The sequence below is a fragment of the Carlito syrichta genome, unplaced genomic scaffold (genome assembly GCF_000164805.1).
Source record: "Carlito syrichta isolate Samal-C Ts95f unplaced genomic scaffold, Tarsius_syrichta-2.0.1 Scaffold311678, whole genome shotgun sequence".
Taxonomy (NCBI): domain Eukaryota; kingdom Metazoa; phylum Chordata; class Mammalia; order Primates; family Tarsiidae; genus Carlito; species Carlito syrichta.
The window spans coordinates 364,626-381,989 of NW_007255774.1; the positions used below are offsets into that span (position 1 = coordinate 364,626).

At 47.8% G+C, this 17,364-nt stretch overlaps 1 protein-coding gene across 1 annotated transcript in view; it reads left to right on the forward strand.

The window, feature by feature from the left end:
- OVGP1 (oviductal glycoprotein 1) overlaps positions 1-15,607 on the forward strand; it is a 16,643-nt gene extending 1,036 nt beyond the window's left edge. Inside the window, exons 3-12 of the mRNA XM_021717991.1 lie at positions 1-202; positions 1,546-1,602; positions 3,910-4,075; positions 4,851-4,975; positions 6,465-6,573; positions 6,676-6,861; positions 8,728-8,844; positions 13,006-13,141; positions 14,406-14,974; positions 15,173-15,607. Of these exons, the coding sequence (XP_021573666.1) occupies positions 1-202; positions 1,546-1,602; positions 3,910-4,075; positions 4,851-4,975; positions 6,465-6,573; positions 6,676-6,861; positions 8,728-8,844; positions 13,006-13,141; positions 14,406-14,974; positions 15,173-15,607 (2,102 nt within the window). The remainder of the gene's footprint in view (positions 203-1,545; positions 1,603-3,909; positions 4,076-4,850; positions 4,976-6,464; positions 6,574-6,675; positions 6,862-8,727; positions 8,845-13,005; positions 13,142-14,405; positions 14,975-15,172) is intronic.
- Positions 15,608-17,364: the final 1,757 nt, after the last annotated feature.

The following is a 17,364-nucleotide window of genomic DNA, read 5'->3' on the forward strand; positions in this document are numbered from 1 at the left end:
CTGCCTACAAACTGGTGTGTTATTTCACCAACTGGGCACCTAATCGACCAGGCCCCGCCTCAATCTTGCCTCATGACCTGGACCCCTTTCTCTGTACTCATCTGATATTCGCCTTTGCCTCAATGAACAACAATCAGATTGTTGCTAAGGATCTCCAGGATGAGAAGATCCTCTATCCAGAGTTCAACAGACTAAAGGAGAGGTGTGTCCACCTTGGACGTGGGGGCTGTATTTTCAGATTTCACAGATATGAGAGAATCAAGCCCTTTCCTCCCATCACCCCTCAACTTGCCTCTGATTCTTCCGGTCCAGCCTCCTCTCGAATGGCGCTCCGAGCATCCCTAGCTTGAGAGCATCCTGTCGGCAGGCACCGCGAGCTCTTCCTTTCCTCCTTGCCTTTGTAGTGGCGGCTGCCTCTGCCTGAAGTGTGCTTTTCTCTCCTCTCTGCCTGGCAAGACCCAACTCAGCCTTTGAGCCCAAGTATTCATGCTGTTAAAAACGGCCTATACATCATAAATGCTCAACAGTGTTTTTACTACCATGTGTCACCCATAAAGGGGCAGTGTCTCCTGTGTCTTGGTATCCTCAGTGGTGAGGTCAGTTCTGGCACAGAGTTAGTGCTCAGGAAGTGCTTGCTTAAGTACTCAGAACTCCTGGGATCCTCTCCCTATATGAGAGGAGGTGTGTCACTGCATTGATGGTTATAGATGGGCAGGGTACAAATCCCATGGCACTGGGTTACAAGCCCCTGGGAGCTGAGAGCCTGCCTATGCTTGTCCACTGCTTTTCTCAAGCGCCTAACACAGTCAATGGCACAGAGTCATCACTCAGTAAAGGTTTGTCGCATAAGAAAACAAATGATGAGAAACATTTTAGACTACTCCTTTTTTTTTGGAAACATCACAAGGATATGGGGGATTTGGTGGCCTTTGTACAGCCTTGGAGTGGTTGGGTTGTGATGACCCTGGAGTTGATTGCTCTCCCCTTTATTTCTTTTTATTATTTACTTTATTTCGATAAGGTGAGGGGGTACAACAAGTTTTGGTTACATGGTTGCATTGTACAGTGGTGGAAGAGTCTGGGCTTTGAGTGTACCCATCACTCCCACCTGTGCACACTGTACCTGACAGGTGATTTTTCATCCCTTCACCCCCCCCACTTCCATCCTCCTTCTGAGTCTCCAATGGCCATGACATCATTCTCTGTGCCTTTGCAGATCCTCAGTTTAGTTCCCACTTATCAGTGAGAATGTGCGGAGTTTGGTTTTCTGTTCCTGAGTCAGTTTGCTTAAGATAATGTTCTCCAATTCCGTCCAAGTTGCTGCAAAAGGCACAGCTTCATTCTTCTTGATGGCTGGGCTTCTCTTTTTCTTTCCTCTCATTTCCTGTGCTTTTCTCTCTCCTGCCCTCCACCTGCCTTCCTGCTTTCCTTCCCATCCCTCCTATTTCTGGTTATTCCTCCAATGAACAAAGCAAAAAGAATGGTGACTGCAGTGGCCAGCAGGAGCAAGCCCGCTGCTTACCCACCCTCTGTCCCTCATGACAGGAACAGGGAGCTGACGACGTTGCTATCCCTCGGCGGGTGGAACTTTGGCACCTTGAGGTGAGACTTTGCTTCTCTCTGGGAGGGTGACGAGGGAGAGTCTCTCTGGGAGATGTGAGGATGGAGTGGAGAGTCAGCTTGGTCATGTGGACAGCAAAGCTAGTGCAGACACTTCCCAAGTTATGAATCCTTGACCCCTGGATTCAGGGATACCCTGACCTCTTCTCCATGGGGACAGGCGGATCAAGAAACTTCCAGCAGATGGTAAGAAAGGGTCCCAGGGTGGGGGGTGAGAGACCCTATGAGGCACTCACAATTGTCCCCTCAACCTTCTTGTTTTCAAGAGGAGAAATCTTGTGCAGGACAAGAAAAATAAACCCCAAACCTCACAGGGCTTTGGTCTCCTCGTGTTCTAAATGGGGCCAGTCACATCAACCTCAAGAGCTTGTATTGGAAGAAAGGAAGTAACAAATACATGCTGAGCTGAACATGTACCACCCTGGCAACCACACGTTCCACATGTGGCTGCTCTTGTTAGCGCTTCACCCCTGGTGAGGCAGAGTGGAGATGGCAAGTTGCTTTCATGGTTTCTGAACAAATGTTTCCCCTATTTCACAGCTGAGGCCTGGGGTAGAGGCCACGCTTTCCCTCTTCTTGCCTTGGAGGCATGTGGTGCATGAAAGGGAGACCTGGTGGCCTGGGAGTGTGTAAGGATACACCTTGCAAAGGCTCTCCATGTATGACGGAGGAAGGATTGGGGTGGCTTGATAACCAGTTCCTTTCTCTCTCTCTCTCTCTCTCTCTCTCTCTCTCTCTGAATTGGAATCTCACTCTGTCGCCCAGGCTGGAGTGCAGTGGCACAATCATAGCTCACTACACCCTCCATCTCCTGGGCTGAGATGATCCTTCTGCTTAGCCTTCCAAGTAGCTGGGACTACAGGCATGCACCACCATGCCCAGCTAATTTTATTTTATTTTTTATTTTGTAGAGACAAGATCTTGCTATGTGGCCCAGGCTGGTCTTGAACTCTTGGGCTCAAGCTATCTTCTCACCTCAGACTCCCAAGTGCTGGGATCACAGGCCAGTGTGTGAACAGTGTGATCAGAGACCACACACCTCTATACCCAGCTCTCTTCCTCTCTCTGACATCTGCTGTGAACCAGATGCTGGGCTAGGACTGCACACACATTTTCTTGTGAATACTTGAAAGATGCCTGCCAAGTGGTTGTTTGTAGACCAGATCGGTAGGAAACAAAGCAAGAGTCACAGGTACCAAGGAACTTGCCAGATTCCTTCCAGGTGTCCCTCAGAGATCACCCAGCTAGGAGGTGGCAAGCTGACAGTGGAACCCAGGACAATCTATTTCTGAATCTGGTTAATTTTCTAATCATGAACCACAGGACTAGTCCAGAATTGCTTAAAGTTCAGCTCCAAAATGTTTCTGGAAGTGTCTTTATTATGGAAGAAAAAATAAAAATAGAAAAACATCAAACAAGCAAATGAACTAAAGAGCAGAGGGATAGAGCACCTTATCAGAGTTCAGGCTTCTTATGCCAAGTTTTGCAGCCCAGGCCTGGGTGAACTCATAGACCTTTCTGGACGTGCCAGCCCTTGGCTCATGTTCCCCACACCCCCAATCCAGTCAGAGAAAGAATGACTGTGCTAGGACAGGTCTTAGGAATTGAGGAGCCAGAGAGAGGCATTGTTCCTTGCCAGCAGGCATACTATGTCTTGCGGGGGGCAGAGCTGGATGGAACCAGTCTCTCTACTCCTGGCTGTGTGCTTAGTTCTGTGCCTGCCACTCCCTGTGCCATCTGGCCAGGGCACTACATGGTTTTCACTTCCCCTCTGCTGTCTGAATTCCCCACTTCTGGGTATTTGGCCCCTGGTGCTGGGAAGGGCATTTAAGAAGCGGGTGAGTGGCTACACCTGTAATCCCAGAACTTAGGGAGGCTGAGGCAGGAGGATCGCTTGACCCCAGGAATCTGAGACCAGCCTTAGCAACATATTCAGAGCTTATCTTTACAAAAAATTAAAAAATAAGCCAGGCGTAGTGGTGTACAACTGTAGTCCCAGCTACTTGGGAGACTGAGGTGGAAGGATCACCTGAGCCCAAGAGGTCGAGGCCGTGGTGAGCCGAGATTGTGCCATTGCACTCTATCCTATCCTGGGTGACAGAATGAGACCTTGACTCAAAAAAAAAAAAAAAAAAAAAAAAAGGGGTGAGTGTTTCAAAGATCTGTCTTTCTCTCCTCCAGCCACATCTGCTGTGCTGGTCACAGGGTGCTAACCTCGCAAGGGGCCCTGCAGGATGCTGTAATTCTGAGGAGGCCGGTCTTTGCCTCACCCCCCTGGTCTCTCTGCAGATTCACCAAGATGCTGTCCACATTCGCCAGCCGTCAAAAGTTCATCGCTTCGGTTATATCCCTCCTGAGGACACACAACTTCGACGGCCTCGACCTCTTCTTCTTGTACCCTGGACTAAGAGGCAGCCCCATGCGTGACCGGTGGACTTTCCTCTTCTTAATCGAAGTAAGGCCAGCCGGGAAGCTCCAGACATTCAGATATCATTCACTATTTATGTATCTGGGTTCACGGCAGGGGAAGAGCCGAAGGCCAGGGCCAGGGGCAAGAGAGGGGTGACAAATCACTGAGTATGATCGACTCCAAAAGAACAGCGTTCCGTATGTCCTCACTCATAAGAAGAGGACCTTGAACAATTATAATGCTATAAGAAAGAGGCTGGCAGTAATGGGAAGCTGTCGGGGGAGGGGGTGGGATTGGCAGTTGAGGGAAACTGCGAGGGGAGGGAGGGACATACCTCATCACCAGGGGTACCTGCATGATCAACGTTTGGATACCTAACCCTGAATTGTACCCCACATCTTTATTTAAAAAAAAAAAGAGAGAGAGAGAGAGAGAGAGAGAGGGCTGACAGACTGTTTTTTCACTGCCACCCCCCTAGGGGTGCTGAGCAGGTGCCCTGCAGTTGCCGCTTTCTCTGCCTACATCTGCGGCGCTCTCCAGCCCTCTGGCCTCAGGGGTATCTTCTCCGTGCAGGACTCCCCCGGCAGTGCTCATCCGAATCCTGTGCCCCCCAGCCCGCCTGCCGTCCCGCCGTCAAATCATTGACCGTGTCGGCCGCATCCGCCTTTCTCACGAGCCTGTGGGCGGGGCCCGCGTCTGGCTCTCCCCCGGGTCCCCCCCGTCCGGCTCGCAGGGCTCAGTAAACACTTCTCGGGGGGGAGTCGCCACCCGCCGCTCCCGCTGTGTCGCGATCTCCGCGTCTGTCCCCGTGTCTTTTCAGGAGCTCCTGTTTGCCTTCCGGCAGGAGGCGGCGCTCAGCAGGCGCCCGAGGCTGCTGCTCTCGGCGGCGGTCGCTGGGGTCCCGCACATCGTCCAGACCGCCTACGAGGCGCGCCTGCTGGGAGGGTGAGCGGATGCTGCCTGGGTGGGCACAGGCGTCGCGGGGCAGGCGGCACCTTGAACTCGGATCCCCAGGGCTTCCCGAGCGCTGTCTGAGCTCACCGTGCCCCTGCCCGGGTGTCAGGGCCAGCTTGCGGGTGGGCTGAGGAGCCTGGGTGGGGACAAGGGCCACCTCCGTCGCACCCGGAGGTTTTCTTTAGACATCGGAGGGACGTGAGGGGACGGCCACCCATAACAAGGTTGGCACGGGCGGAGAGGCTTCTGCACGGTTCCTGGCTGGGTCTCACAAGGAGAGAATCCAGGGGCCCGACCGACTTCTTCCTACCCCAAGAAGAGATGTAGACATCCACTCTGTAGCAGATGCTGGCACCAGAGCGCCGAACGCATAGCAGCTGCCACAAAAGCAAATGTCTAGTCCCACTCCGTGTCCGGGAAGGTCTCCATGCAAAAGTTAAAAGCTGGGCAAAGACCAGTGCCTACGTCTTTCTGGACATGCTGGCTCTGGGCTGATTCTCACAAACCGGAAGAATCAGAATGGAATCCTCTGCGGCTGTTCAAAAGTTGTATAGTGTGCAAACACCTTCTCCCATTCTGTACCTTGCCTCTTTGTTCTATTGATTATTTCTTTTGCTGTGCAGGGGCTTTGTGGTTAATTCAGTCCCACTGATTGATTGATTGATTTGTTGCGTTTTCTTTTCAGGTTTTAGTCAGACATTTCTTCGCTTAGGACAATGTCCAGAAGAGTTTTTCTTGGGGTTTCTTCTAGGATTTTTATGTTTCGAGTCTGACATTGAAGTCTTTAAACCATCTCAAGTTGATTTTTGTATGTGGGGAGAAGCCAGGGATCGAGTTTCGTTTTTCTGCATGTAGCTATCCAATTTTCCCAGCACCATTTGTTGCATAGGATGTCCTTTCCCCAGTGTATGCTTTTGTCTGCTTTGTCAAAGATCAGTGGGTTGTAGGCATTTGGGTTTGTTTCTGGATTCTCTATTCTGTTCCATTGGTCTGCTCTTGTGCCAGTTGGATTAAAATTAAGTTAGATAATCAGCATGAAAACCCTTACAGCTGTGACCTCCTCCATGCTCATTCACACCTGGTCATTAGGAAAGTTTTCTGGAGGAGGTGGGTTTCAGTGGCTCTTGGAATGGTAGAAAGACAGAGAGATGCTCTTTTACTGCTACGACACAGTACTGCTTTTACTTGTGACATGTGTGCAGACCTCTGTTAGCATTTGTATCAGGCCTGAATGCATTTTTTTTCTTGTCTGACTCCTGCTTACCTCCATGGACACTCTCAGGATGCATAGATCCTGATGCACAGCTATCTCTAACCAGCAGTTTGTTCCAGTGGCAGGTAGACAGCACAGCCTGGGCAGATCCCACAGGCAGAAGGAGCAGGGAAGCCCAGATGACCAACACACAGCTAGTTAGCTCGTTAATGCTGTGGTGATCTGGCTAGCCTAGTCTGTCTTGCCTCCTCCTCCTGCCCCTTACAGACTCCTGGATTTCATCAATGTCTTGTCTTATGACTTACATGGAAGCTGGGAAGAGTTCACAGGACATAATAGCCCCCTGTTCTCGCTGCCTGAAGACCCCAAATCTGCGGTAAGAAAAAGAAAGATCTCGGGTGGCCCAGATATCTGCTCCTGAGCCCAGGCCATTGGCTCTTAGTAACAAGGAGGTGTCCTGTGTGCTTCCTACCTGCAGGCGTATGCTATGAATTACTGGAGAAAGCTCGGGGCACCCTCGGAGAAGCTCATCATGGGGTTCCCCACCTATGGACGTACCTTTCACCTCCTCAAAGCTTCTAAGAATGGGTTGCAGGCCAGAGCAGTGGGACCGGCGTCTCCAGGAAAATACACCAAGCAAGCTGGCTTCCTGGCTTATTATGAGGTGATAAGGACAGGGGTCTCTCTCTAGTGTTAGGGCTCCCCCACCTCCAGCTGGGACGAAGACCAGTACAAGAGGCAGTGGCGAGGCGAGAACTAGAGACAGGGCAAAAAAGTAGTTTATTGGGATGAGGAAAATCTGCTATCTGGGATATTTTCTTTTTCTTTGTGTGTGGGTGCTATTTGAATATTTTGCAAGGGAGGAGGGGCTTAGTGGAATCTGAATGGAAAGATTTCATTGCAACCCATTAAAAGCTCTTAAATGTTATACAGGTAAGTCCTAATTTGCTCTATGGCCTAAATAAAAATCATTAATGTTTGCTATATATATGTTTTTCACACATGTGCAAAAGATTAGTATAACCTGCACTCCCCTACCCCAACCACACACCACTCACTCAGCTTCAGTCATTAACAATTAATGGCCAATTTTGTTTCATCTCTGCTCTCTGACTCCCTCCCTTTTCACTATAGGTCATTTTGAAGCAATTCCATGACATCTTCTACGCAGATTCTTTCTCTTTACCCCAGCTCCACCCTCTGTATCCCCATCTCAACAAAGCTTGCTGTTGAGTGGAGGGAAAAGACATGCACTCAAGGGAATGTAACACATCACAACAGACAATAAGAGGCACACAAGGCTCAGTGCAGTGGCTCATGCCTGTAATCATAGCACTTCGGGGGGCCAAGGTGGGAGAATTGCTTGAGCCCATGAGTTCGAGATCAGCCTGGGCAACATAGCAAGATCTTGTCTCTCCAGAAAAACAAACAAACAAATTAGCCAGGAATGGTGGCAAGTGCCTATAGTCCCAGCTACTCAGCAGGTTGAGGTGGGAGAATCACCTGAGCCCACGAGGTTACGGCTGCGATGAGCCATGATCTTACCACTGCACTACAATCTGGGCAACAGAGTGAGACCCTGATTCAAAAAAAAAAAAAAAAAAGACATAGGAGTGTGTGGCTACAGGATCCAGAAAGGTCTTATGGAGCAGTAGATTTTGAGAAGAGTTTGGAGTGTAGGAAAACTCTGATAGGCAGGACTGACAAGATGGGAAGGTCTTCCCAGGCAGAGAGTAGCAGGTACAAAGGCGCAAGGTGTGAAGGACGTGCCAGACAGACAGACAGCAGTAGTGGAGGTGTGGTATGTCTCTCCAGTCTCTGCTCTGTGCTGGATGGATGGAGATATTTTCCTGATAATCCAGTGGAGCATAGTTATTCATGATGGTGTAGTTGAAACAATGTTCTTGAAGGACATTAGAGTCAAAGAGGCTTTGATGGCAGGATCTTTAAAGCACCAAAGGAGACTAGGAAGGGCTTAGATATTAACTTCTGCAGCAGAACACCTTGAACCTCTGTTTCTTTGTAGCATACAGCTTGCACAATGCCACACATCCAGTAGACCATAGATGCTTGATCGATCGTAACACCCTAGTTCTCCCTGTCTTCAAGATCTTTGCATCTATTGGAGGTTCAAGTGCTAGTTTGATGACTACCTATACAGGGCAGTTTGTGCTGAGGCCCAATGGACAGGAGGGATTTGTTTATGAAACACTTTGAAAGAGACACAGCTTTGATCAAAGGTCAGGTGTGTTCCTCTCAGTACTAACCCCAGCTCGGTTTTGTAAGGATGGTATCCACGCCTCGGTCTTCTCTTTTTCCATCATGGACGTTAGAAGCAGGAACATGTGACAGTGGGAATTTATTCAACATGGAGAGGAGTGCCTCCAGGAGTGGCTTCCCCATGCTCTCTGTGGTGGGCTTTCTTCTCATACCCTCTCAGGTTCTTTATCCTGGGGCAAGGAGCAGCTGGGGCTCCTGACGCTCCCCTCCTTGGCAATTTCTGACATTGACTCGGTGGTTCTCCCGGCAGATTTGTTCCTTTGTCCGGGGGGCGAAGAAGCACTGGATTGATTATCAGTATGTCCCCTATGCCAACAAGGGGAAGGAGTGGGTTGGATACGATGATGCCATCAGCTTCAGTTACAAGGTGAGACCCTGGTCCTTTCTCAGTCTGGCATGTAGTCTTCCACTGGCTTCCACGGGGCCCTAGTCTGGCAACGTGTGTGTGTGTGTGTGTGTGTGTGTGTGTGTGTGTGTGTGCGCGCGCACGTGCGTGTGCGTGTGTGTGCACTCATGCTTGTCTATTGGGTGGAGGGTGAAAGGTAAGGATGATGAACTCAGGTGAGCGTCAAACCTACTTAAATTTTAGTTCTAACTAGAGTTTCATAATCCCATCTAGTCCAAATCTCTATTCTGAAGAGAAAGAATCTCAATTCTGAGGGAATAAACATTTCTCTCAGTTCACGCAGCTTTTTGATGACAATCTCTTCCATTTAGATCAGATAATTTCATGACAGGTATTGCCAACACATGGTAGATCATGGTAAGTGCTCCATGAATAGGACTGACACATGGCAGGGATGGGAAAATCAGGAGGGCTTCCTGAGGGAGGTGAAAAGGAGGAAGAGAAGATGATGATGTGGGGGAGTGGTGCAGAACACTTGTAGTAAGCTCTAAGGAGAATTTGGATGGAGCAGAGGTTTTTAGTAGAGTCTTGAATACTGGTGAAGGTGTTTGGTCTTTATCCCGTGGGCATTTTAAGGCAAAACCAGATTTCTATGGGTGGGTTACTTGCAGTTTTGAAACCTTTAGAACTTCATGTAAGTAGTGTTTTATGAATTTGAATCTGGCAGGTTTTTCTAGTGAACTAAAGAAGAACTTTCATGTTCCAGTGGTTCCTAAACCTACTTCTGTTTTGTAATCACCTGAGAGACTTGATCAGTGTAGAAGTCTTGGTTATACCCTTCAATATTCAGTAGGGCATTTTTTCTTCTACCGTCAGACAGGTGATGTACCGACGTCATAACAAGGTTTAAGAGTGGCACATCTCACGCATATGTGTGAAAACCCAATCATCATGCTCATAAACAACAAAAGGATCTCTTCAGCAGGTCTTAGAGAGACCTTGGAAACTGGTTTTGTGTGTCTTCTCACGTGATCTTGCTGTAACCAGGCTGGCGTTTTCGAAACTCTGAGAGGCACAGAGGTGTCCAAGCATGAGATATCGAGGGTCTGGATGGAAGGAGAAGCAGTTTATGAGCGATAGATTTTCACACTTTGGCAACTTCTTGTATATTGAGGCTTATAAGTACAGAGAATTCCCAGTTCTCCCACTGTGGGTGATGTGGCAATAGCAGGTGTTGGCTGTTCTTTGGGGCAGTTTGGGTGGCAAGCACAAGCTCTAGAAAGGCACTTGCGAACAGCCACTATGCCTTCCTCTTCACATGACACCAGCTGAGGTCCTGGGGGAGGAGAGAGGTAAAAAGTTGGCTTTCAGCCTTTGGGACCTTGCTCAGTGGTTTAGGAAAGGAAGACACAAGCAGAAGAGATCAGTGACTCAGTGGAATTAAGTATGTTGTCCACAGGACATCAGAGAGGGAATTGACCCCATGTCTTGAGGGAAGAGCCTGGGACCAGCAGCAAAGGGTGGGCTTGCTTTGCGGGGCAGTCATTGTCCCTTGCAGAACCAGAAGGGGGGTGGACGTGAGCCCAGCTTGGGGATCATTAAGGGATTTTGTCATAGAATATCAGAGCTCAAAGAAACTTCAGGGGGCACTATTGGGAGATAATTATTACCTGTATTTCTCAGTGTTCTTGTTCAATATGAGTGATCCTAGCAAAGGAAGCACACAAGTTAGCTAAGAGTAGAGAGCTGACTTCCTCTTTCCCCCTTCCTGGAACCATTTGCTTATATTCAATTATTGTGAAAGTTCCCAAGGAGGAGCTGTTTATATCCTAGAGCCAAATGCTCTCCTCTCTCTGAGTGGAGAAGGACCAGATATTCCAACCACCCTATCTAATTCCTGGGTCTCATAATTGAAGGGCGCTTCTCTGTGGTACAAACTCTGCTGTACAAACAGGAGAACATCTGACTTTCATCAAGTTGCCCTTTGGGTAGTTGGGATATGGAACCAGCTCAATAGGACATTCTGTCCTTTGATCCAGGGGTCTGGGGTGTGTGTGTGTGTGTGTGTGTGTGTGTGTGTGTGTGTGTGTGTGTACGCATATAAAATTGGCAGTCTAACTTGTTAGCTTATAAGCAGGGTCAAATCTCAGAGTCTTCAGTTTCAGACTTAATTGGATTCCTCCTTCCTTTTATTTTACATTTGGGGAGAGTCAATCCCAGAAAGAGGTCAATTGACTTGGCTAAGTCATACAGCTCTTTGGACATGATGGAGTCTTTTGCATCAGACTCTACAGAGAGCACTGGCAAAGTAGTAATAGCCTGGACTTGAGTCTAAACTCTGCCATTTTGGCCGGAGGGCAGTGACTCAAGCCTGTAATCCCAGTACTTTGAGAGGCCAAGGCGAGAGGATTGCCTGAGTCCAGGAGTTCGAGACCAGCTTGGGTAACTTGGTGAGGCCTGGTCTCTACAATAAATAAAATAATTAGCTGGGTGTGATGGTATGCACCTGAGGTTCCAGCTACTTGGAAAGCTGAGGAGGGAGGATCGCCGGAGCCCAGCAAGTCAAGGCTGCGGTGGCAATGAGCGTGCCACTGCACTCCAGCCTGGGCGACAAAGTGAGACTCCAACTTAAAAAAAAAACAAACCTCTGTCATTTAGGTAGAGTGGAGGTTTTTAAAAAGGGTAGATGAGGCTGGACTTGGTGGCTCAGCCTGTAATCCCAGTACTTTGAGTGGCCGAGACAAGTGGATTGCCTGAACCCGCGGGCTCGAGACCAACCCTGGCAACTTGGCGAGACCTCATCTCTACAATAAATCAAAAATCAGAAGGCTGAGGTGGAAGGATCGCTGTAGCCCATCAGGTCGATGCTGGGGTCGCCATGAGAATGCCATGGCATTCCAGCCTGGTCGACAGAATGAGACTCCAACTCAAAAAAAAGTGCATATGAAAGTCTTTATTTTCTCATCTGTAGAAAGAGTACAATATTATTTGCTTTACTTGTACATTATAGTATCACTGTGAGATAAGAAAGTGATTTTTTGCCGGGCTCGGTGGCTCAGCCTGTAATCCCGCACTTTGGGAGGCTGAGGTGAGTGGATTGCCTGAGCATGTGGGTTCGAGACCTGCCTGGGCAACTTGGTGAGACCTCATCTCTACAATAAATCAAAAAAATTAGCCGGGTGTGGTAGCGCGCGCCTGTAGTTCCAGCTACTTGGAAGACTAAGGTGGAAGGATCGCCGGAGCCCAGCAGGTCGAGGCTGCGGTGGCCGGGAGCAGCCACTGCACTCCAGTCTGGGCGACAGAGTGAGACTCTACTCAAAAGAAAAAAAAAAAGAAAGTGATTTTAAATAATAAGGCAATCCCTATAGTTTGTGATGTTGATAATGGGGAACCCTGAGGAATAGCAGCTAACATTTATGAACATTAACTACGTGCCAGGCATTGATCCAAATGTTTTATGTCTAGGAACTCTTTAAGAAGTTATGTAGCATTCCTACATAACATAAAGTGTAACATAGGAGTTACCATTTTAACTATTTTTTAAGTCTACACGTCAGTGGCATTAATTACATTCACAATGTTGTACAACCATCGCCACCATCCATTATACTAAGTGAAATAAAACAGACATAACATGGCACGGTTCAACCATGTTGCAATATGTGCATGTAGGAATTCTTTTGATCCTAAAAACATTGGAAATGTTATTATTCCTTAAAAAAAAAACAGGCAGTTAAAACACATAAGGGTTAAATAACTTTTGGAGTCAGGATCTCACTCTGCTGTCCAGGCTGGAGTGCAGTAGCATGATCACAGCTTCTCACAGCCTCGATCTCCTGAGCTCTGGTGATCTCTTCCACCTCAGAGTCCTGAGTAGCTGAGACTGTAGGCATACACCACCACACCTGGATAATATTTTTATTTCTTGTAGAGACAAGGTCTCACTATGTTGCCTAGGCAGGTCTCAAACTCCTGAGCTCAAGAAATTCTCCTCTGCCTCCCAAAGTACAAACTTTATCAGGATCTTATAGCTAATAAGTGGTAGAGGCTAGATTCAAATGCAGACTATACTCCTAACCACCCTGCTACGTTGCCTCCTGAGGGGCATCTTCTGTTTTTTGCCATTGTGTCCAGTTGGAGGGATGGCCAGCAAAGCAAGTGGACTGACTGTTACTTTTACAGGCATGGTTTGTAAAGAGAGAGCATTTTGGAGGTGCCATGGTGTGGACATTGGACCTGGATGATGCCAAGGGTACTTTCTGTGGCACTGGCCCTTTCCCCCTTGTCCACGTATTGAATGATATCCTGGTGCAGGCTGGTAAGTATCTATGACCAGGGAGATGGGGTTGGAAGTTGCATAACCAGGCACTGGGTGGGTCCCTTCTGCTGGATCTAAATGCTTTGGTGAGGCAACACAGCACTGAGGGAAGAGAATAAACTTTGTCAGATCAGTATATTTTCTAATCTTGGTTGAGACACTTGGCTTTTAATCGACCTCTTTGAGCTTACTTTGCCTATCTGTACATTGGGAATGATCCTTACTCTCATGACATTATTATAAGAACTAAATGATACATGGAATGAAAACCACACTGGCTCATAGTTAGCACTCAGTGTTTGTTTATTTCTGTTTCTTTCTTCTGCTTTTATAGGCAAGGGCTAGAAAGGAAATTTTGTTTTTTGGGTTCTTTTAAAATGTTTCTTTTTGATAATAGCGGCTGCCCTGGCAGTTAGGAGGTGAAACCCAGCATTCAAGAGCTGAAACATCCTTAGAGATGGCTTAGAATCCTCATTTTAAGGATAACAACACCGGGACTCTGTCAGGTCTCATCTTTATTTATTTATTTTTAATTTTAATTTTTTTTAGTTGGAGTCTCACTCTGTCACCCAGGCTAGAGTGCAGTGGCATGAACATGGCTAACAGCAACCTCCATCTCCTAGGTTCAGATGATCCTTTTGCCTCAGCCTCCCCAGTAGCTGGTACTACAGGTGTATACCACCATGCCCAGGTAATTTTTTTTTTAGAGATGAGGTCTTGCTGTGTTGCCCAGGCTGGTCTTGAACTCCTGGGCTCAAGCAATCCTCCTGCTTCGGCCTCCCAAAATGCTAGGATTATAGCTGTTTAGGTGGACTCCAACCCAGTTGTTTATAGCATAGTGTCTCAAACCTTTTTATCCTTGGCTTTGTTCCTGGTGTCTCCTACAAGTTTGAGAACAGGCAGCTTCTCCTTGAGGATTCATCCAGCAGGGAATTAAGCCTTGGAGGCAAGGTCTTGCTGATGATGCAATCAGAGAGGTCAAAGGATGCTGGTAGGCCACTAACTGGGGTCATTCACCAGAAATGTATCAAACCCACTGGTGCCATGGATTCCTGGGGCTATGCAAACACAATGGGACAGGGAAGCAGGGCTTCCATGTAGTGGGATTTCATCCATGTCCTCAAGTGGGAACATTATGAAATCTTTCATTCTGGACTTTCGGAGCATGTGTTCTAACCCTTGAGTGGTTCTTAGACCTGCCAGGAATTAGTAGGGTGGGAAGGAGATGGTGGGTATCTCATCCTTTTTTGATGATTTTCTCTAGAGGTCAGCTCAACTCCTTCACAATTTTGGTTCTCATCTGCTGTGAATTCTTCAAGCACTGACCCTGAAAGGCCGGCAGTGAGCAAGACATTGACCACTGATACTAAGATTTTGCCCCCAGGAGGAGAGGCTATGGCCACTGAGATCCATGGAACGTATGAAAAGATGACTACAATCCCCAGAAGCAGAACTGTGACCCCTAGAGGGGAAACCGTATCCCTTGGAAAGCACATTGTAGCTCTTGGAGAGAAGACTGAGACCCCTGGGGTGAAGACCATGACCTCTGTGGGTCATCAGTCTGTGACCCCTGGCATGAAAACCATGACTTCTGGGGGTCACCAGCCTATGACCCCTAGGGTGAAGACCATGATCTCTGTGGGTCATCAGTCTGTGACCCCTGGCATGAAAACCATGACTTCTGGGGGTCACCAGCCTATGACCCCTAGGGTGAAGACCATGATCTCTGTGGGTCATCAGTCTGTGACTCCTGGGGTGAAGACAATGACCTCTGTGGGTTATCAGTCTGTGACCCCTGGGACAAAGACCATGACCTCTGTGGGACATCAGTTTGTGACCCCTGGGGTGAAGACCATGGCCTCTGCGAGTCATCAGTCTGTCACTCCTGAAGAGACAGCCATAACCTCTGTGGGTCCTCTGTCTGTGACCCCCGGGGTGAAGACCATGGCCTCTGTGGGTCATCATTCTGTCATCCCTGAAGAGACGACCATAACCTCTGTGGGTCCTCAGTCTGTGACCTCTGGAGAGAAGACCATAACCCCTGTGGGTCATCAGTCTGTGACCCTTGAAAAGAAGGCCATGACCCCTGTGCATCTTCAGATGGAGACCCTTAGAAAGAAGACAATGGCCCCTAGAAGGACACTTGAAAAGGTAATTATCCCCTCCAGAAAGATGTCAGTCACCACTGAAGGCCAGGCTATGACTTTAAGATGGGAAAATTTGATTTCTAAGGTGGGCACTCACCTTGGGATGGGTAACTTGGGTCTTCAGATGGAAGCTGAGAACAAGATTCTGTCCTCCAGCCCTGTCACCCAGCACCCAGGGCACACTCCTCTAGCTTCTAACAATGCTTTTGTTCCCATCAGTGAGAACCATTCCTCTGTCGACTCAATGACCCTTCCAGCAAGTCCACCCTCTCTAAAAAAAGAAAACTCAGAAAACACTGCTGTGGATCAAGTCACCTAAGCTCTGCTGATGCCAGAAACTGGGAAAAACCTTTGTCTTTTCTCGTAAGTGACATGCCAGAAGCTGCCTGATCCCAGCCACTCATGAACCATTCATGGGGCAAAGCTGGCATCAAAGCCACAGTGGGTCCATCGCTTTTGCTGTTAAATAAACTTTCCAAGAATACAAGAATCCACCTGCCTTCTCTGAGATTCTTTTCTTGAGTTGAACTGTGCAACCCAGTTGTCAGCTTCTTCCTTTTAAGGTCATCTTCCCCTACTGCTGTTTCTGGAAGGAGAGAGTATGTGTTTGGTCTACAACGATGTTTTCAGGGGTGGATTATGTGTTTTTTCTCTGCCGTGAGCAACTGCTCACTTCATTGTTGGTCAGAACCAGAATCTCTTCTAGAATGTTTTTCTACAATCCTCCAGGGGAACTGAGAGGAGGAGGGGGATGTTGAGTCTTCCAATTATTCTTGGCTTGATAAAATCTTAGTTGTCTCTGAAAAGTCACCCCTACCTATTTTCTCCTCAACAAGTGGTTGAGGAAAAGGCAAAAAAGTATTTCGCGTTACCTGCACAATTCTGCTAGGTCTCCTCCAGATGTGTTTTTGTTTTTTTTTTTTGAGTTGGAGTCTCACTCTGTCTCCTGGCCACCGCAGCCTCGACCTGCTGGGCTCTGGCGGTCCTTCTGCCTCAGCCTTCCAAGTAGCTGGAACTACAGGCGAGTGCTACCACACCCGGCTAATTTTTTGATTTATTGTAGAGATGAGGTCTCGCCAAGTTGCCCAGGTGGGTCTCGAACCTGCGGGCTCAGGCAGTCCACTCACCTCAGCCTCCCAAAGTGTGGGATTACAGGCTGAGCCACCGAGCTGGCCAGAAATGGTTTAATGTTAACACATTAAACCTTGCAACCTACTTAGGGAGCATTATTGCGGGGATGACTGATTCTGGGAAGTTACTATAGACACAGTATCAATTTCTAGCCTTTCACTTCTAAGAGCCAATGCTGCACAGAGTGGGTATCATACCCATCTTTAATGTTACTTTTTTTGAAGTGTAGTCTCCAATTCTTTAAGCCAGGAGTCTCCCATTGAAATGTCCATAGGACCAGGAACCCAACATACATGGTTGAAGCATATGCCTTCATGGCCATGTGTCTGTGGAGCCACAGAATAGGTCACAGTCAGTTATCTATTGTTGCATGACCAATCAACCCTAGATCTTAGTGGCTTATAAAGTAGCTGTTTACTTCGCTCATGATTCTAAGATTTAGCAATTTGGGATGAGTTCAACTAAGTGGCTCTTATGGGCTGGACTCATGTTGGGCTAGAGTGGTTCGTGTAGCTATAGTTAGCTGGTGGTTTGGGTTGGGGCTGGCTGGTTTACTATGGACTAACTTGGTTTGTCTGAGGTCTCTCTCGGTGAGACCTCTCATTCTTCAGCTGTATAACCAGGCTTATTCACATGGTAATAGTCACATTGTTACCTGAAAGCAAGAGAGAACATTTCGATAGGCAGTTGATTTTTAAGTCTCTACTTGAATCATATTTACTATTGGCCCATTGACTGAAGCAAGTCGAATTGCCAAGCCCAAAGTTAAAGTGATAAGGAATTATCCAAGTGGATACAGGGAAGCATAAACAAATTGGAGGCTATGGACAATAGATCGTCTTAGGTTTCTTTTTCTACTTTCTGTGTAAACCTTATCCTCATCTCCTAAAATGTTAGTGATTATATATTTAATGATCATTTTTTTTTTGAGTCAGAGTCTCACTC